The 22,633-nt window shown below is 35.4% G+C and overlaps 1 protein-coding gene across 2 annotated transcripts; it reads left to right on the plus strand.

The window, feature by feature from the left end:
• The first annotated feature begins 306 nt into the window (after positions 1–306).
• LOC121729405 (P2R1A-PPP2R2A-interacting phosphatase regulator 1) lies at positions 307–20,786 on the plus strand. Of its 2 annotated transcripts, none has more exons than XM_042117925.1 (4): positions 307–653; positions 17,109–17,205; positions 19,110–19,294; positions 19,632–20,786. In XM_042117925.1, exons 1-4 carry the CDS (start codon positions 547–549, stop codon positions 19,942–19,944), a joined length of 702 nt encoding a protein of 233 aa, XP_041973859.1. In that variant the 5' UTR covers positions 307–546; the 3' UTR covers positions 19,945–20,786. The 2 variants fall into 2 exon arrangements, with proteins under 2 accessions (XP_041973859.1, XP_041973850.1); XM_042117916.1 differs by having other exon boundaries at positions 17,106–17,205; positions 19,632–20,785.
• The last annotated feature ends 1,847 nt before the right edge of the window (positions 20,787–22,633 follow it).

Here is a 22,633-nt window from a genome sequence, read left to right on the forward strand (position 1 = left end):
TCTTTGAAGTTAAATTAAAATATTATTGCTTAAAAAGGATCGTACAAACCTGCCAAATATAAATGCGTTCACAAATAATAAAATCTTTTGATTTTACTTAACTACAATGTTCAACAATAATCTTTAGCCATTATATTGTCTTCTGATGAGTACAGTTAAAAATAAACTACTATCTAACAAAATTCAGAAGCAGTATTTATTAGCGAAATTGATAATGGATTAATGGATATTGACAAATAACAGTTAACAAAATTACATTCATGAACGTGTTTATAAATTTCGACAATTTGAGTTTTGACAGGTCAGCCAGCAACATTGCTAAAGCTTTGCCAGTAGAGTATTATAATTTTCTAGCAATATTCTTCTATTATCTGCATAAAATCAAGATATTGTAGATGTTACTCAGTTAATTTGTATATATTAGTTGTATTCAAAGTGCACTTGCAGTGTTATATAAACAGTTTCAATAGTGCGCTAGTTGCTTCGGCAAACCCTATGCATATAGCTACACGATACGTCAGTTAATTGAATGTTGGCTCTAAGATAATGGATGTGGACTCTCCTAACATATTGAAAAGGTGCAGTAGTGCACCTCTAATCAATGAGGTTACGTCCACAACAGCGACTTCGCCCACAACCAGTACGGCTCCGAGGTAAAGTTTACAGAAATCGACACGCCTCCCACGGACCTCGTCGGTTGTCGCTGCGATATCTGCCTATTTTTGACATTTGCTGAGGTCGTCAGTGGGTGCCGTGTACATATTTAGAGCTATTTAATTTGATAACCAAATTTTCAGCTAGCATGGATGTAGCATTTACCATTAGAATGAGCTTATCCTGAAAAAATAATTTTAGCAACAAGTTTGTCATATAAAAAAGTTAGTCACTACATAAAAAATAATTTTAAAATGTTATAGCTTTATGTTTTTTATGATATTACTTAAATCATGAAGGTGTGTAATTTCATGTTGATAAAATATTGGCTTGCTTTAGTGATAAACATATATTTTGGTAAACATAGTCAACTTAAATATCAAGCAGATAACACGATTTTATATTTTATTTTTATTATATTTTATATCAACTTCTGCTGCATAATATACCTAATATGTTTATGGAATTATTGTTTAATTTTTCTTAATTAAAATAAGTAATAATAATCTACACAAAATAAACTTTAAAATATCTTCAAAACATATCAACTTCATATTACAATAATTATTGCTTGTATCTTGTTGTAAACATATCCTTATAAATATTTCAGTTTTTGCTATCATATTGTGGGTGGGGTTGTGTCATGTGTGTAATTGAATGTTGTTGCATGATAAGATATTTCCAATATAATACTCAACCCAAAATGTTTGTAATTTTCAGTAGTATGAGCATGAAATAATTATAGTGACTTTTTTTAACGCCTCTGTGGTCCAATGGTTTAGACCAGGGTTCGGCAAGTTGTTTAAGGTGGGTTCCGGTCTGTCTGGATACCGTGGGAAAATTTTAAGGAGGTCCAGAAAACACACACTTGTCCTATGTAGCTTAAAAATCCACAAATGGACCGTGGTCCGCCTGTTGCTGACTGCTGGGTTCGATTCCCGCATTGGAAACATGTTATTACCGAGTTTGGTTAGAACAATGCATCTGATTGTCTGACATGTAAGGTAATCCATGCATCAGATTTGACATAGTTAATAAGTCAGTCCTACGCCTGATCTCTCGCCAGTCATGTTGGTAGTCTGTCCCACTGGGTTGTGAGGGTAAAGGAATAAAGAGTGCACACACTTGAGCGAAAATTGGACAAAAAATTGTGTTTTTTGTATAAGAGCCCCCTTTACTTTTATTTAATTTTATTATAATTTATTAAAGTAACAATTTCATTAAGTTTTTTGTGAAAATTTCAAGTGCTTAGCTGCTACCATTATTGATTACAAGCTAAAAAGGCAAAAAAAAAACATGTTTCTTGTATGAGATTAAATATTAACTTTTTAAATTTTTAGTATTTGTAATAGGCAACAGATATACATAATCTGTGAAAATTACAGAAGTCTAGCTATAGCCGTTCTTGAAGACAGAGAGACAGACGGACAGACAGACAGACAACAAAGTCTTAGTAATAGGTTAAAAACGGGACGTTTTTAACCTTTGGGTACGGAACCCTAAAAAATCAGAGAAATGTAAATGAGAAGAAAAAGAAATGTTTTTTTATTCTGGACTGAAATTTTTTAGGTAACCTACTTGCAATAAATTTATTGACGTACATAATTATATATTAAATACATTTCATCCATTAACCAGCTCGGTGAAGGTCCTTCTATGGTAGGATCCTAGGCCATGGTGACGCCCACTTCGCAACGGGCTGTGCAGAAATCATAATATTTTAACCAAACATCCAATTTTAAGCATTCAAAGACCAAATATGATCTGCATAAACTGTTAACTGTACTTAATTTTGATAAGGATCAATAGCATGAGTAAAATAAAAGCGCTTAAACGTAGTCCAAAACATTTTCAGGATTCTTAACCGACTTCCAAAAAGGAAGATATTATAATATGTTCTGCTGTGGATATATATTTTTAATTTTTTTTTGTATGTTTAACGATTAATCTGCCGTTTGTGAACCGATTTTCAAAATTTTTGTTTTGTTATATTAGGTTTCACTCCAATTTGGTACCATGTTCACGAAAGTATCGGATGATGGAATCCATGACTCATGTAATCGAGGGAACTCCTCAAAATTTATATGGAAACATATGGTGATTTTGGTTTTATGAGAAGCATCCTAAGCATATTGCTACCAAAACGCAAGATTTTGCACCAGGGTATACTATGGTTCCAAAGATACTGAGAGAACTCCAGATTCCTTATAGATTTAAATTTTTAAATCTGTAATATCTTCGAAGATATTCATTTTTTTTATGACATAAAGGGGGCAAACGCGCAAACGGGTCACCTGATGGAAAGCAACTTCCGTCGCCCATGGACATTCGTAGCATCAGAAGAGCTGCAGGTGCGTTGCCGGCCTTTTAAGAGGGGATAGGGTAATAGGGGAGGGTAGGGATGGGAAGGGAAGGGAAGGGAATAGGGTAGGGGATTGGGCCTCCGGTAAACTCACTCACTCGGCGAAACATAGCGTAAGCGCTGTTTCACGCCAGTTTTCTGTGAGAACGTGGTATTTCTCCGGTCGAGCCGGCCCATTCGTGCCGAAGCATGGCTCTCCCACGTATAAAGTGTTTATAGTTATATTGCGTAAGCAATATGGCTCTCACTGACTCCACTGAAAGTCTGTTTCTCTCTTCCGGGCTCAGTGCGTACAAAAATCCGGTCTGACGTAAAATCCGGCCGGAGTCCGGTCTAACACGTAAAAATCCGGTCTAGACCGGATTTATCCGGTCAGATGGTAACCCTAGTTGCGTTCGTTGACGCATTCAATTATTGAATTCGCCAATAATAATTTACACGATTTTGCTCCTTATTACCACACATGTACAGATCGAATTCCTATGCAAATTTATACAATTTTATTCTGATAGATTAAAATTGTTAAATTACCTAGCACGTGTTTACTAGGTAACTAAGAAGAGTAAAATTATTATTTAAAAAAATAATTAAAACCGACTTCCAAGTTAAAAACAATAATAACATCCTTATAATATGAACTAAAAAGTATTAAATAATTTTTCCTCTCTAATAGTGAAGTCGGTTTTAATTTTTTTGTTAAAAATAATAATTACTTAAATAAAAAAATGGTTGTTGTGCCTCACTCGACAGAGATAGGTATAGGGTATCGCGGACTTTTTTTGTAGATATTTATAAGATCTACAATTAATTAAAACATTTTATGGTTCTATCTTTTATAGTTTAGGCAGCGTACGCAAAATAGGTAACTTTTCTGGTTGATTTTTTACACCTCGTGTCCGTAGGGCATCGAAACCCGGACCCAATTTTCAAAACCCGGGTTTTCGGGTTTTTTTTAAACGAAAACCCGGGTTTTTTCGGGGTTTTTCGGGTTTTCTTAAAATTCAAAGATTAACGAAGCGAAAATACTTAAAATATGATTTTCAGCGATTGCCAACACCTTTCCAGTAAAATACTATTTAAATACCATAGTGTGCGGTCACATACTTTTAAAAACGCGACTATTTACCTCTCCTATTATATATATTGGATCTTATCAAAGCTAGGGATTAAGATTTTCGGGCTAAGATTAAGTATTACAACAAGCTTTACCTCCAAATTACATAATTATATTATTAAATGTATTTATATTTTATGAAATATATAAAAAATCTATCAAGAATTTTTGAAGACAAGAAATGGAAGAATAACCTTAAATACAAAACGTATGCCAACAAATCTTTGTTAAATCTTTTGCATTTTTATTGCTGATTGTCACGTTATTAATAATTATTTAGTCCTAATTGATGTTATACCTGTAATTAAATTTTTGTGCCTAGTTTTTACTTGAAATTGCCTTTTGTCTGCCTTGCTACGGTATGAAGCTGAATATTCTTTGCAATTTAATGTAACTTTTCTGTTATCCAAGAAACTGTAAAATCTTACATTACACAACACCTCAAAGCTTTTTGTAGTCATTAGTTCTAGTTACAATGGACAAAATTCATGTCAGATTACCATATAATTGATCAGACCAGACCATAATATTATGGCAAATGCGGAATGTTGCTTTTAATGAATTTGGAAGATTAAGTATGGTGGCATGCTGTTACACACAAGAAATTGTCTCTGGCGCTGGTGCTGATAAAAACTCTGCTTGTTATATTTCATCTTGATTCACTAAAATCACGTGTTTTAATAATTCCGCAGTGAGTATGACATCCACGGCCGGCTAAAGAAAGCCACCATTCATCCTATTATGTGTAACCAATATCAGTCTCTCAACCTTAATATAAAATATAATAATAAAAGTCTTTCTCTGGAATGGGCTGTCACCAGCAGTATTTCCGGACCGATACGACCTGCAAACCTTCAAGAAAAGAGCGTATACCCTCTTAAAAGGCCGGCAACGCACCTGCAGCTCTTCTGATGTTGCGAGTGTCCATGGGCGACGGTAGTTGCTTACCATCAGGTGACCCGTTTGCTCGTTTGCCCCCTTATTTAATAAAAAAAAAAAAAAAAAAAAAAAAAAAAAAAAAAAAAAAAAAACCAATAAAAAGCAATCTGCCGCATTTGTCAGACCGCAATACAAAAATGTGTATTCAAAATATACTTGATGGAAACTCCTCGGCATGGTTTTGTCAGTTTCTAGGGGCTGGTTGCTCTCCTTGAACCTTTTTACAATTGCATTGTCTTAATATTGTCGCTTTTTGTTATGTTGTGAATATAACAAACAATGACAAAAAGCATAACGACAAACAAAAACCTTTAAGTGTTTTTAGTAAGTTAGACGATTAAAAATAATGACTTTAAATAGCAAAGATACTGTCTCATAAAAATACTGTATGCAGCCAAACATCGATCAGTATAAATTATTACTATTAATTTGACAATCAGCAATAAAAATATCTCATTCGAATAAAATTTTCAGTTTATGAAACGAAATAAAGATTTGTTGACATATCATTGAGTTTTTGTGACTGTAGATACCTGTGATTGCTTTATAAACGATAAAATTCGGAAAAGTGTTTTAATAATATGTTTTATTAAATATTAAAAAATAAGCTATCATTGTTCCATACACTGTCTTCAAAAATTCCTGACAGGTTTTTAGATATTCCAAAAATACAAATATCCCGAAGACTTTTTTGATGGGTGTATTTTATCATCAACGGTCCATACAAGTTTCAACGTTTTGTCACCTAGTGGCTGACTTGCCCATCATCAAAAGTCTACGGTACTTTCAGCAGACTTAGAAGTTAGAACCTTTTGAAGCTGTCCACGCTTTATTTTGTAAGCCTTTGATCACATAATAAACAAAACTGTGGTCAATCACTGAATGTTGATTGAAAACTATAAAATAAGTTTAACAAGACTTGGCTTCTATGAAATTTGAAAACTTTTTGCGAAGGATAGATTGTTTGAAGAGACTTGGCTTTTTTACATTGAATGGTTTTGGTAGGTTTTTTAAAATATGTATTATTAATAAATATTTTTATGACATTAGGGCGGATTCGACCAAACTGGAGTAAAATTTTACTCGAGTATAACTGTTTCCTGATCTAAGAGTAAGCTGATTTTGCGTTTTTCGATGAATGAGGTAATTACACGGGTGTAAATATTTACACGGGCTATTTTGGTGGAGTAAATAATAGTTGCACAACAGGGTGTCAACTGTCACGGTCGTTGTCATTGTGAACTATAATTGACATTTTATTTCATACTCTTTATGTAACTTGGTAAAATGCAAACGATAATATCCTAGAGTAAATTAAAGTAGTAAAATTATTCTCATGATAGTTATACTCGTGTAAGTTCAAGTTTGGTCGAATCGGGCCTTAGTCTTTAATGCTCCTAAAACGAAACTTTTCCTTAAAAATATTATATTTTGTTTAATTATGACCAATACAAATAATTAGACCTATACAATATGTTATAAAAATAAATAATTTGTATGTTAGTTTGTTATAAATACCATTAAATCAGGTCTGGCCTTTAATAATTATCAAAAAAACGAAAAACCCGAAAAGCTCGAAAAACCCGGGTTCCATTTTTGAAACCCGGGTTTTTTCATGATCCCCAAAACCCGGGTTTTCCCGGGTTTTCGGGTTTCGGGAAAACCCGGTCTCGATGCCCTACGTGTCCGAAAAAACCTAAATATCTTACGGAAGCCTTTTCTTTTCTAAAATAAAATTTAGCCTATGTTCTCGTGGATAATGTAGCTTTCAAATGGTGAAAGAATTTTTAAAATCGGTCTAGTAGTTTTTGAGCCTATTCATTACAAACCCATAAACAAAGTTTTCCTCTTATAATATTAGTGTAGTATGTGCATAATTATGTGTATAATTATGTGCATAGTCAAGTTAAAGTTTTTTAATTAAAATATGTAAATATTGGAAACACAGCCCGTTCATAACATTTTAGCTTTGCTATATAAAATGCAATATGTCGTAAGATTATTTGATAAATCGAATTATCGCGAAAATTCTAGGGATTTCGCGAAAACACGGATAATTAGATAATGCTGTTTATATTTTTCATTTTTTTTTAAAGTTAGGCGTTTTGGGAAAACGCGAGTTGCCTTAGTAACATTGCACATTCTTAACGCTGATTGGCTTGATTTTTGCTTACTGGCCACTCTTATTCTGATTGGTTACTATCTTTTCCTATGATCTTTCTGGTATTACACCATAGAATTATAAGGGACAAGAAATGACAATGCCTCTTCATAGGAACTTTTTAGGGTTCCGTAGCTAAATGGCAAAAAACGGAACCCTTATAGATTCGTCATGTCTGTCTGTCTGTCCGTCCGTATGTCAGAGCCACTTTTCTCCGAAATTATGAGAGCTTTACTATTGAAACTTGGTAAGTAGATGTAGTCTGTGAACCGCATTAAGATTTTGATACAAAAATGGAAAAATTATTAAAATTTTGGGGGTCCCCATAGGTACAACCTAGAACAGGAAAATAAGGAGAAGTGTTATGTAGCGCCGTTTATATGGAAACCTATGTCGCCGACTTCAATGACACTATATTGTCAGCATAGTGTCAACGGTACACGGTCTAGTGATGTCCGATCTATCTACGGTGTCGATTAATTATTATTACGACGATATGGATGTATTTTGGTAGGTATTTAAATACTATTAAAAGAATGAAAGTGATAAATAATTAATATTACAGTCTAACAAAAACAGCTTAAAGGCCGAAAAAGGTTGAAATCATCCATGATTACGAAAAACTTTTACTATGGTACCAACTCAATTCGGCAAAATAATCAGCTGTTTGGCAAAATCGTAACCACGCAATAGATAAACATTCATAATATTATATAACCAGATGTGCGAAAACCGCATTCAAATCGGATCAGTAGTTTTCGTGTGATGCTGGAACAAACATACAGACAGACAGACATAAACTAGCCACAGTTATGGCTTCTATAGCGATATACTAACATTCCCCGCTTATTATTTTGTGAATATCTTTAAGAAGGAAAAAAGGGACCCTATTCCTAAGACTTCGATGTCTTATTGTCTGTCTCGGCTGTATAGTGTATATCTCAATAACCGCTACACTTCTGAAATTTTCACAGATTGTGTATGTCAGCTGTTACTGCTATAATAACAGATACTAAAACAAATTAAATTAAATATTTAAGGGGCGCTCCCACACAACAAACGTGATTTTTTGCTATTTTTTGCTCGATATCAATAATGACAACAGGTATTAGGTAGGCACTTGAAAAGTACAAAATACTCCATTGTATTTATACTTACTTTAACAATTAATAATAAAATTAAAATAAATTAAATAATTAAGGATTCGTACAAAAACACATTATTTGCCTAATTTTGCTCTATTATGATAAGGAACCTTTCGTGCGCGAGACCAACTCGCACTTGGCCGATTTTTTCATACATTTCTCTTTGAATTTTGCGTCTTTGGGGAAACTGAAATAGGACTAAAAGCGATGAAGGTAATACAAATCATTATTCAAAGATGCACTAATTATTGAAAGCTATTGTATGAGTAAGCATTAAGCACCACTTCTTTCGACTATAAAATAAAACTTCCGCATGTTTATACTAAATTTAGACCTTCCGCGCGGCTTCACCTCCGTAAATTAGGAATTTCAAAGACAAATTAGCCCACAAAGATAGCCTATGATCCTTCATGTGCTCTACTTTTTATTTATACCAAACAACATAAAAAATTGGTGGATGGTGCGTGAAATAAGCCCTTTCAAATAATTTTCCCCGTTTTTTCCACATTTTCCTCTGTTTCTTGGCTATGAGCTATCTAACTTTGAAAGAATACTTCAAAATTTCAAATCGGACTAGTAGTTCCTGAGATTAGTGCGTTCAAACAAACAAACTCTTCAGCTTTATAATATTAGTGTAGATAATAACGCAACCGCATAAAAAATGTCGATAAAAATATCGATACCAAAACCTGCATCACACCACATCACTAGTGCCTTAGTTTGATAGTTCACGGAACATTTTTCGTGAAGAATAATTGATTTTTAAATTAAAAAGTCGTATAAATTACAGTTGGCTGTGGTAGGTAATCCCGCTATTTTTGAAATTCACAGTATCGCTGCAATTTTTGTAGGTAATTATAGCACAAGTCAGCATTTTGTACACAATTTACGGCGTAGTAAAAACGTATAAGCCGTGGGTTGATTGACATACTACTGACAATTTATGCTTATATGAGCAGGATTTGGCGACATATGACACGCTCTATAACATATCTCTTACTTCTATTAAAAAACCCCCGCCAAAACAACTTTAAAAAGTAATGAAATAATATTTACTGCCTTTAAGTTCAAATAATTCCTAACTTGTGTAAAGTAATATTTTAGTCCATAATTGTTGTCAAGGTATCAAGGTATGTCGGCGGACCGCCAAGTAAACTACAACCTACAACCGCCAAGTCGCTGGTTACCTATCTCGATTCAGATCGCTGTGAATTGATCCTTAAACTTGTTATGTGAAATCAAACATCTACATTAGCGGTCCCCCGACACACCTTGACAACAATTATGGACTAAAATATTACTTTACACAAGTTAGGAATTATTTGAACTTAAAGGCAGTAAATATTATTTCATTACTTTTTAAAGTTGTTTTGGCGGGGGTTTTTTAAATTTCTTAATTTAATTTTATTTCATACTTTTTAAACTTGTGTTGGTTATAGTGCAGAATAATTCCTATCAACAGAATCATATACTCATGATTACCATCCATCAATATCCTTTTCGATGAGGCGGTTAATATGAGCCCAAACATGAAACCTCCACTTTGGGTTAATACGAAGCTCGGTTCCTATAGAATCCAGGTGATGCTGCAGCAGCAGCATGTAAATATTTACTGTTTATACTTTATCTACTTCTTACTGGTTGTCGCAATTAAAATGTGCCCAAACACGAAACCTCTGCTCTAAGTTGGCGAGGAATTGGATATCCTATTGATTACCAGCTGATGCTGCAGCACTAGGTCAACTTTCCATTATAATGTGTATACGTATATTGCATATTCACAAATGTCACGAACTAGAATGAAATATAAAACCCATCAAACGACTTCAAGTTGCTAACGGCCTTTCATGAACCAGATAAACCCTGATTGTTCAGCACTGAGCAGGCTGATGATGATGAATGATAGCTAAGAACACTCTCGATCATGTCAGCTTTCAAACAAAAAAAACTAGATCAAAATCGGTCCACCCGTTTGGATGCTACGATGCCACGGACAGATACACACACAGACAGACAGACAGACACGTCAAACTTATAACACCCCTCTTTTTTGTAGGGGGTTAAAAATCTGTGGGTACAACTGAAACAAAAAAAAAATTTTTTCATCTAAGCTATGCGTATCTATGGATATATGGGGTATCTATGGATAGGTCTTGAAAAATCATATTGAGGTTTCTAATATAATTTTTTTCTAACCCGAATAGTTTGCAAGAGAGACTCTTCCAAAGTGGTAAAATGTGTGTCCCCCCCTCTAATTTCTAAAGTAGGGGTATGTAGGGGTAGGGGTATGATAAGTCTAAAAAAAATATATGATGTACATTACTATAAAACTACCAACGGAAATTGGTTTTAACGAGATCTAGCAAGTAGTTTTTTTATAAGTCATAAATGGTAAACCTTAACTTTACTTTCATTAAATCAACTGAAAAATAAATCGAAAACCCTTTCATTTCATAGAAATAAACCTTATTGCTGCTGCGGAACCCTTCATGGGCGAGTCCAACTCGCACTTGACCGTTTTTTTTTATTTAACTTTTTTCTCATCTTAACCATAACCTCAGAATTAATTTCTGGTTCTGTTGAACTTTCAGCACTAATTTCACTTGTATCAGACATTTTGTATTTAAAGAGTACATACACACTTTTAGACTTTTCGCACTATTTTTCAAGTCCAACTGCAATTTTAAACACATTAGGTGAATATCAAAAACTGCTAGCTCGCTTACAAAAACAACCACAAAAAAAAAAACAACGCGTGACAATGAATTGACATTTAAAATGTCAAGTCTTCAACCAATCAGAGAAGATTTTGTTGTGGGGCGCTTAAACCGACGAATCAGTGATTTTTTCGATAATAACTAACGATTCGTTTCGTAATCTTACTAAGGTGACTCGCGTTTTCACGAAAACACTACCTTTTGTCAGTAAGATTGAAAAATGTAATCACCATTGTCTAATTATCCGTGTTTTTGCGAAGTCCCTAGAATTTTCGCGATAATTCAATTTATCAAATCATCCTACGACACATACATTACTAAATATTAAGATGTTGCAAAACAATGTGACAACTGACAATAAATTCGAAACTAATGTATAATTCATGTCCTAAAATGATATTGGCTCTACAGGAAGATCTCATGGCACTGTCCCATTTTTACTCCCGATATTTATTAGTTCAATGATACCAACGCGACGGCCAATGCCAAATGACTGTTACAATTTTATTTGTTTTGCATAAGTTTCTATTGTTGTGTTAAAGAAACAAAAATTCCCAGACAGCGCTTTGGATAGTTTTAATTTTTAAATCTGATACTACTCAAACTGTTATTTTAACTATTTTCATTTAGATTTTGTCGAAAACATTAAAGCGGCAAATATTTGTTAAAAAACAACTGATGTGTAACAACTAACATTATATCGAAAATAACTCCCGAGTACCTAGTCGTCTGCTATATATATGTATAATAATAACTCCAACACCGGTTTCGGTGACGGTGGCCGGTTTCATTGAAAGTTTAAACCAAGCCAAGTACTTAGGAGTAATTTTATAGTGCCCAAGTGTGTGCGCAGTACACAAGAGCACTCTCTATTCCTTTACTCTCATAAGTCATAACCCAGTGGGACGGAAGACCGACACGACTGGCCGCTGGCGAGAGATCAGGCGCAGGACTGACTTTACATGTAACATGCCCATCCGACGCATGGATCGTCTTACTTGTCAGACAATCAGGTGATCAGCCTGCATTGTCCTAACCAAACTTGGAAATAACATGTTTCCAACGCGGGAATCGAACCCACGACCTCCGGGTCAAGAGCCACGCTCTAAACCACTGAACCACGGAGGCGTCTAAATGATTTTTTTAACTGCTAAAGTCGAAGTGCTAACAAGTTTTACAACAAGTTTTTTGGACACAAGTGACGTTTATCACTTTTTTAAATTTTTTAAAAGTAGGTACCTACCTAATAGTTCTATAATACTCTAATTATAATATTTTTAACTGACTTCCAAGCAGGATGCTATTATGTATTTGACCGTACAAAAACAGTTATTTTAGAATTCAGAAAATCCAACTAATCTGTTCGTAGTTATTGGTAGTTATTTCTGAATGGTCAAAAATAAAATCGGCCAAGTGCGAGTCGGACTCCAGCACGAATCACGATGGGTTCCGTACCGTTATAAGAACGAAAGTAGGAAAAAATTGTGTTTTTTGTATGGAAGCCGCCCTTAAATATTTTTTTTATTTTTTTTATTTTATTTTTATAAACTAGCTGTCCCGGTGAACTTCGTGTCACTTTAAAACCTTCCCTGGACTTCTACGAATATTTTAAGACTAAAATTCAACCCGTTCAGCCGTTTTCGAGTTTTAGCGTTACTAACATAATTGAAAATCCATTTTTATATATTTGACTTATATGTATTATCACAATTTTTTTGTATGGGAGTATAGAATAGTGTTGTTTTTAGACTTTAGGAAATTTTAATTTTTTTTTAGAATTTTTCTCTCCGTAAGAACCATTTTCGTACTTTAAGGAATATTTAAAAAAAAGAATTGGCGAAATCGGTCCAACCGTTCTCGAGTTTTGCGCTTAGCAACACATTCAGCGATTCATTTTTATATTATAGATTATTAAAGTAAAATTCATAAATTAAGGATGCTCTGAAAATTTCAAGTGCCTAGCAGTTGCCATTATTTAATACGAGCAAAAAAGGCCAAAAAATTACGTTTGATGTATGCCCCCCTCAAATATTTATTTTATTTGTTGTTATAGCGGGAATAGAAATACACAATCTGTGAAAATTTCAGAAGTCTAGCTATAGCGGTTCTTGAGATACAGCCTGGAGACAGAAAGACATCGAAGTCTCAGTCTTCCCGGTCCCGCTTTTACCCTTTGGGTACGGAACCCAAAAAAAGATCAAGTCTTGTAACTTGTCAACCTTTAGATATTTGTTTGTGTTTTTACTTTTGGGTGTCACGATATCACAGAGTTGAGTTTATCTGGTTTCGTCATATCAATCGTTACTCACGTGAGCCGCATTATGATGCTAAATGTAATACCAACCAAAGCCTAAACGGTCGTTTGTATGCATCCTAGAATGCGCTATGCTGCGTCTGATGCATCATGCAGCATGCTCCACCCGCCTAGGTTTGCACTTACACCTTGCGCGTACGCGCACAGTTTGTCGGCGCGTGTCGGGGCGGATCGGGGCTCAGCGTAGCGCAAAATGCGCTATAGCACACTATTGCCGGGCCGGGTCGCATCGTATTGACGAAATTTGAGTACTTTGGATATATCAAAAACGTTGCTATATTCTACTAGCATCTACTAGACCGTTGTTTTAGCTTCTACCGAAAATCTACCTTTATTAATCAAAAAGTATTCTACGTGGTTGAAAGTTGAAACTAAAATAAAACTAAAATGTTTATATTATGGACTGTCTTCATTATGCATTTTAAATTTTTATACAGTGTGTAACAAAAATAAGTGGTAATACTTTAGAATGTGTACGTGTTCCTTGTAGAGAGTTTCAAGAGTTGTAGAGAGGTCCAAGAACTACGCAAAAAGCTGAATGCTGCCACTGCATCTCTTAGGCGATTGAGCAATTTCTTGCCAGTTGCAACCAAAATAAAACTAGCCACTACTTTTCCCAATTCTTGACTATGCTGACGTTTGCTACTGTGATCTAAACGAAAATCTTCTCTCTTCCCTTCAACGCCTTCAAAATTTGTGCATCCGTTTTATATTTGGCCTTCGCAAATTTGATCATGTGTCTGAATACCGGTCTCATCTCAAGTGGCTTCCGATCAAGATGCGTCGAAATTCTCACGTCCTGCATTTACTTTACAATATCCTTTTTAATCCCTCAACTCCTGCCTACCTAAAATCAAATTTCAATTTTCTAGGTCATGGCAATCCTATTCTTCGCTCTGCAAAGAAACTTACGCTTGCCTTCCCTTCCCATAAAACTTCGTTCTATGATTCTTCTTTCACCATCTCCGCTATATTCGTCTCTGGAACTCTTTACCTGATTCTATACAAAGCTCTGAATCCATAAATATCTTTAAGAAACGTGTCAAGAAACACTATTTAGACCTATTTCCTTCAATATGAAAATTTTGGTGTTAGTACGAGTACTAATATTAATTACTTATCATAAAATTCTTATCTCCTGTTATTTTTTCATATTTTTGCCTCATTATATCTATGTAAAGTATAAGTAGTTTATTTTATCTCATATTAAGTATTGTAAGTAATAGTTTTATACTATTGTTTTTTCAATTATTTTATATTGACGGTTGCCTGGTAGAAACCGCTTACAGCGGTAAGGCCGCCAATTTGCACATTTTTATAAATTTGTAAATTTTATTGTAATTGTATTGTCATTGTTTTATGTATCTTTTGTTGTGTTCTTATACATATACAGTGTGTAACAAAAATAAGTGATTATACTTTAGGGTGTGTACGTGTTCCTTGTAGAGAGTTCACTGTGGAAGTAGCAGCTCTGAAAGACGAATTTTTTTTTCACTTTTGTATGGGCAAGGGCCCGAACGTCACGAGTTCCCCCATACAAAAGTGAAAAAAATTTTTGGTCTTTCAGCGCTGCTACTTTCACAGTGAACTCTCTACAAGGAACACGTACACACCCTAAAGTATTATCAGTTATTTTTGTTACACCCTGTAATATTTGTTATACATATAATACCGATCTTCTATTACAAAAAATTTTGGACTACTAAATCGTCATTAATTTGATCGCAAATCTAGCAAAAAGTGGAAATCTATGTGAAGTGTGGTCACACTGTTGCCGGGGCGCAGCGGGTTTGTCGGGCCTTGCCGGGCCTTGTCGCATTGACGGAAATCCGCTCCACCCCGACACAGTGTGCAATACGCGCATCCGCTTCCATACAAATTATGGAGAGAGTAATAGAGGCGGATTTTTGCGATGAGCCCCGGCACGCTGAGCCCCGGCACGGCCCGTCTCAATGTACTCACTCCTATAGTGCAAGCCAAGACGCAATCCGAACCAGAAATAAGTTTTTGAAATACATAATCTAAATGTATAGCAATAATTTGTTCGTTAATATTATGTGTTATTTACTGTTTATTATAAAAATATCAAAATCCTAAAAAAGGGATCTTCTATAGCAGCTATCCCCAACCCGCGGCCCCCTGGGACTTTATTTGTTTTACTTGTGAGTTGTGGCCCGCGTGATAATAAACCATTTTGAAATTCACGCCCAGCCACCGGCAAAATAATGTAAAGTCACCGTGAAAGTCGTGATTTTTTCTTCACTTTTAAATCGTTAATTTTGAAGAACGTTATTTTTTAAACCTAAAAATTTTTGTTGCGGCCCGCGATACCAAGACCAAAACATGTTTGTGACCCGCATGAAAAAAAGGGAGCCACTGCTGCAGCTCTATAGTCTAAATCACGAATCTAGTCAAAAAATGTTACGTCATGCAGAATCTATATATATAAAACTCAAAGGTGACTGACTGATTGACATAGTGATCTATCAACGCACAGCCCAAACCACTCGACGGATCGGGCTGAAATTTGGCATGCAGGTAGATGTTATAACGTAGGCATCCGCTAAGAAAGGATTTTGATAAATTCCAACCCCAAGGGGTTCAAATAGGGGATGAAAGTTTGTATATAATAATACTTCTTAACGCGAGCGAAGCCGCGGTTAAAAGCTCGTAACTAATACCTTGTTTAATATGTACTTTTATGACTCGCCCCTTTAATTTGGTTTGTGTGAAACGTAAATGACGTGTACAATACATATACGTTTACAATAATTCATACTAATATTATAAACTAGCTGTTGCCCGCGACTTCGTCCGCGTGGACTTCAGTTTATAGCGCGCGATGTCAACAAAATTGGTATCAAAAGCTTTTATTAAAAAAAACCTGGGCCTCTATCATGAGCTCTTAAATCCATTCACTTTACGTCGTTATACAGTCAGATAAGGACGTAAAAAGAATGGATTTAAGAGCTCATGATAGAGGCCCTGGTACCCCTTAAATCAAAACAGCTGTGCAGTGTGCACATAATATTTCATTTTTTTTAATTAAACTATATTTTATGGCAAATTTTAAAGCTTATTTAGCCCCCCAATTACACAACTTTACCCATAAACTATTTATTATTGATAGGTTTAAGGTTACGTCACTGCATAGATACAGTAAGTCTGCCTTATTAAATAACGTAAAAAAGAAATAACAATCGAAAAAAATCGGAACTCAATTGTAAGATGATACCACCTCTTATAGAAAGACGTTTGGATGTAGACGCACGGCGCCATCTATTATGAATTTTTTCACCCCCTTACAACCCTTTTTTTTCAGTAAAAAAAAGTAGCCTATGACCTTTCTCAGGCTTTAGACTATCTGTATACAAAATTTCATTACAATCGGTTCGGTAGTTTTAGCGTGAAAGCGAGACAGACAGACAGACAGACAGAGATACTTTCGCATTTATAATATTAGTATAGATTATGCGAAAGTGTGTCTGTCGGTCTGTTATCTCTTCACGCCCAAACCGCTGAACCGATTTTGCTGAAGGTATAAAGGAGACACTTTGTGAGTCCCGGACAAGAACATAGGATACTTAATACACGGTTTCCGCAATATAAACGAATTATAGCGCTAGGTAGTTGCGGGCGTTATCTAACAATAATTTAAATGATTAGTAGACCACTAACTATGGAATTGTTTTGTTCTAGAAGCACGTCGTTCTTCAACATGTTCTCCAATAGCAGTCTGCCGCGCACGCGCAGTAACAGTATAAGTTGCAGTCCCCTCTCCGCTGCTGTCAATATTTCTGTAAGTTGACTATCAAATAGTAATTATAACATCTTGCGCTCCTACAATCCACGACGAATTGTGTGTAACGTTATATCAATTACTAGCTTTTAGCCTTTTACCCAAGGCTCCACCAAGGAGAAACGGTATGTGTGTTACATAGCCGAAACAACTACCACAACAAATTCGTTCACATTCATGATTCAGTACTAGATTTTAATTTTTGCTTGAAGATATAACACACAAACTAGTACTTAGTAGTTAGTAGAAGTAAAGTTACAATATGTCTGTTAAAGGAGTGAGCACACTGAGACGGGCCGAGCCGGGGCTCAGCGTGCCGGGGCGTATCGCAAAAGTCCGCCTCCGTACAATTTGTATGGAAGCGGCGACAAGCGGTAGCTAGCGGCGCGCAGATGTGATGCGATGCGGCTCGGCAAGCCTCGGCTCAAAATCCGTCATTGCATTGCGCGCCGACCCGCCCCGGCACAGTGAGCGTTAAAATCCGTCAATGCGATGCGACCCGACCCGGCAATAGTGTGCTATAGCGCATTTTGCGCTGCGCCCCGAGAGAGGTGTCTCTCTCTCATAGAAAACAAGAAATGGAACAGCAAGAAATGGAAAGGGCGTAAGCGACAAAATGTTTTTGTCGCGTAATTTAAAAACCATACATAATATAATACTAGCTATTTGACGAAAGTCTGTCTGTCTGTCTGTCTCCAGGCTGTAACTCAAGAACGGTAATAGCTAGAGAATTTTCACAGATTATGTATATCTGTTGCCGCTATAACAACAAATACAAAAAACAAAATAAAATTAATATTTAAGAGGGGCTCCCATACAACAAACCTGATTTTTAGGGTTCCGTAGCCAAATGGCAAAAAACGGAACCCTTATAGATTCGTCATGTCTGTCTGTCTGTCCGTCCGTATGTCACTGTATTTTTCTCCGAAACTATAAGAGCTATACTGATTATATTGAAACTTGGTACGTTGATGTAATCTGTGAACTGCATTAAGATTTTGACACAAAAATGGAAAATTATTAAAAATTTTAGGGAACAACTGAAACAAAAAAAAAAATTTTCATCTGACCTATGCGTGTGGGGTATCTATGGATAGGCCTTCAAAAATAATATTGAGGTTTCTTGTAAGTATCATTTTTTTTCTAACCTGAATAGTTTGCGAGAGAGACTCTTCCAAAGTAAAATGTGTGTTCCCCCCTTCTAACTTCTAAAGTAGGGGCATGATAAGTCTAAAAAAATATATGATGTTTACTATAAAAACTACCAACGAAAACTGGTTTGAACGAGATCTAGCGAGTAGTTTTTTTTTATGCGTCTTTAATGGTAAACCTTAAATTAACTTTCATTAAATCAACTGAGATATAAAAATAAATCAAAAACCTTTTAATTTCATAATAATAAACATTATTGCTGCTGCGGAACCCTTCATGGGCGAGACTGAGAAAAAAAAAAAAACCGCTCTATATTAATAATAGCAACAGGTACAGTCTGTCATGAATGTGAAGAAATTAAAAAGTGGCAACATCGAAGTGTCATCCCTTTCAAATCAATCTAAGAAAAAGGGGATGATTCTCTAAGTACTTAGTTATATTATGTGTACCATAATATTTAATAATAATATTAAAATAAAATAAAAAATTAAGGGGGCCTCCGAGGGTACGGAACCCTTCGTGCGCGAGTCTGACTCGCACTTGGCCGATTATTTACAGAGGTCTTTTTGATTGATTATGTTATAAAAGTTGACCAATCGTGTTATGCTATGGGTAATTCAAAGACAAAGACATGATGAATACTGACAATGAACTTTAAATTCTTAGCTTTAGTCATTGCTGAGAAAAATCGATATCGCTACAGCCAAATTATCAAGGCGTCGCCTTAAGAATATTATTCAATGCCATTCCAGAGCATAACCGGGCGGCGGCTGACGCCGGTGAGAGTGAACCAGCTGAGGTTAGAAGAGAGCGCTGACGTCACCAACACGCGAGAGGTGGCGCACGAGCGGGAAATACACACCACCATGCAGATTGGACAGTCCTACGAGGACCTCACGCTCATCAGCGGCCTGAACTCACCCACTAGGGTAGCAAGGTAAGTTTCCACTTGTTTATGTATGCAAAGCTGGGTTTGCCCTCTTAAAATAAGCAGTATTTAGTCACCTACTTAGTTTCCACCGGAACTGCGTTGCGAGAAATATTTTTGATCATTGGTTCTCATAAACACATTCCGACGCAGCTCCGGTAAAAACGCAGCCTTAACCCCTTATTCTACTACAAAAAAAAGGTGAGTATGAACTCACCTAAAATAATTACTAAACAAAGTGCAAACTGGGCCTTAGCCCAATCTAACTTGTCCCCCACCGCAGGCTTACCCAGCCTTGGTGGGTTCATCTCGTTAGTCCAGTGTGTAAATTTCATGTCTGTGTTAGGTTTTCCCCAGTGGTGTCTCCATCGCCGACGCGAAAGTACACGACACGGCGTAGTCTATCGCCGAACCCACTGCGGGCGTGCTCGTTCAGTCCCGTGAGCCGGCCCACCGTGCTGCCCGGCAAGCGGCGCTGCGACGACCCCGACGTGCCCATGTCCAAGCGGCTGTGCACCGGCCGCCTCACGCCCTCCACCCCTGGCACGCCCGACTCCGACTCCCTCGAGTGCACCTTCAGGCCCGTCTCGCCCCGCCCCCAACCCATGAACGAGACGACGATAGAACCGGAAGAGAATCACAAGTCGAGCCCCAGCTAGTAGTGTGTGTGCAATAAGACTAAGTGAGATTTGGGCGAAATTGGTGAACTACGAGTATTGTTAGTTTATTTAGTCACTAAAGTTGATGAATATTGAATATCATAGTAATGAGGTTACTATACTCAGAGTATGTGTAGCCGATAGATTTAGCGTGTATCGAAAATGACGTAAAATAATCGAACATAATCAAATTAATGGATTGTTAGTATCAATTCTCTAAGGTTACGAAATATATTCGTATTTAAGCTTTTAGGCTGAAAAGTTAGGGCAATGAATATCAAATTTTAATAAGTAGTTACTAAATAAACTAATGATATCGATGAGGTTAGTGATTGAACTCATAGCCTATGACGTTTAGTTCCTAGTAGCGAAGAACTCGTAAACTTAGTATAGGAATAATATACGCCCGTTTATAGCCAAAGCATCCAAAACTTTAATGTAAATATTGTGTTAGTTACGTTCTATAATGAACATATTTTGTATATATAGAGTCGTAGTTTGTATGAATAGCCATTATTTTATGTAAGCTCATGATTAGGAGACTGTAGTCTCATTCATCCCGCCTTTACTAGCGTAGCATTAGCCTTGTTATGCTAATTATTCATTTAAGTATTTTACAGTCTTCATAATTTCTATATCATATTATTATCTCAGAAAAATCTACCGCAAAAGTTGCTTCCCGCCTGTATCGGAAGTGTTATTCTGAATTGATTCTGAATGAGTGTTATAAAATCCACGGAATTTTCTACTGTGGATTATTATTATCCGTGGATTATACCTTCTATTTTAGAATATTATGATTATATTCTAAAATAGAAGGTATGTGTAATATAGCGCTGAATGTAAATTAATTTCGAACTTAGTTAATTTAAAATAACAAAAGGCAATAAAAAATTTTAATAATATGCAGGCTGGGAGTTATTATTTTTTTTTTATTTGAATAGTGTAAATAACTTTAATATCTGTCTTCATTGAAGCTAATCAGTTAATTTTTCTATGAGATGTTCAGTACTGTAAATATAAAATTTGATTACAAAGTTAATCCATGGAAAAACGAGACACAATAGAATTTCTATTGCGTCTCGGTCACCGGTGACCGTATGGGGCTTGATGAATTAAATCAATTTACCTGTATAAAATCCCCTTTATCATATTTCTCATCGTTTAAAATATAAACTGTATTTTTAAATTATTGAAACTCTTTTTCACATGCGGCAAATTTGTTGTCTTTATGTGATCTGACCGTTTGTGATCAAGGCCCATTTTTACTGTCTACTTCCTAACGTTAAGGGTCCCTCAGCAACTATTAGGCAACAGCAATTAAGATTGTTAGGAATACACTTAGCGTTAGACCGCGGTTAGTGTAGATGGGCATAAGCCTCATTTTCATGAAGCATTTTAGTACCCAGAAGCTCTAAGCTTTTTGTAATTAATGCCTTTAGCCCTGGCACGGCCACCAGTAGAAAAGCGAAAGTATGGACAAACATACTGAGATAAATTTAAGTTAAGTTCCGATCTTTTTTCGTTCCCAAAAATTCAATTAAAATGCAAACTTTATGACAGACTCTAGTCCTAAAAATTCAAATAATGTCCTACTCTATGACATATACTATAGTCGGTCATAAAGTGGCATTTTAATGAAATTTTTGTCGGTCGCGATTAGCTGCGGTAAAATTTGGAACGGCACCTTTGGTTTGTCTCCACATTTTGTCTATACTTTCGCATTTCTACTGGTGGCCGTGCTAGGGCTACTGGTTGTGAAAAATGTTACTGCAAACATTTTTTTGACACAATATAAGTGTGTAGTAATAATTTACATTGTGGAATCCATCGATTTTAATCATCCATTGATTTTATTTACCTCATTTTGATTAATTCTAAAGATTATGAACTTTGAAATTATTGTTAGATGCAAAAAAAATGGTAATGTAAAAATGCATTTTGCGCTTGGATGATGTGTCCCTACTCCTAGTTAAAATCATTAACCACCTCGCTGAAACCATATTTCTGTTAATAAATCTATGGAATTAGAATATAAATATCAATTAAATTACAACAATAAAAATTACTATAAGTATGTATGCTATTGTGACCTATAAAAGTAATTCACTCAGGCAATACATGAAATTATTTTGGTAAGCTAAACACCATGTATTTTGATTATACAATGAAATATGTATGCAGTAATATGTTTTGTATGTTTATATTAATATTGTAACTAGTGAAAAGTTAGAAACATTGTTCCAACTGTGATTAAATCACATTATTCTGATATTTTGCTTGGTTCTTATTTTTCCTCGTATTATGTTATAATTTTTACAAATGCGTTTTAAACAGGATGCCATTTGTATGTCTTTTTTTCTCAAGACAAATAAAAGGAAATGAATAATAGGCGAATACCTACGCAAGTTCCCGTCCCGTAGTACGGTGTTTGTTATTCTAGTGCTGACGCAAAAATACATTCATTTCAAACCAAAATCACTTTTATTTACACGACAGTTTTACATATTGTATAAATTGAATGACAAATGATATTAAGAAAAAAACAGCATTAAAATTGGATTATTCTAAAACTTACCATTAGTGAACAACATTAATAACATTCCAATATTTTGTACTCTTTAAAATGTGATAAATTACAAAAAAAAAACATGAGACACATGTGAGAATATTCTCACAATAATTATTA

The sequence above is a fragment of the Aricia agestis genome, chromosome 1, assembly GCF_905147365.1.
Source record: "Aricia agestis chromosome 1, ilAriAges1.1, whole genome shotgun sequence".
In the NCBI taxonomy this organism is placed as follows: Eukaryota; Metazoa; Arthropoda; class Insecta; order Lepidoptera; family Lycaenidae; genus Aricia; species Aricia agestis.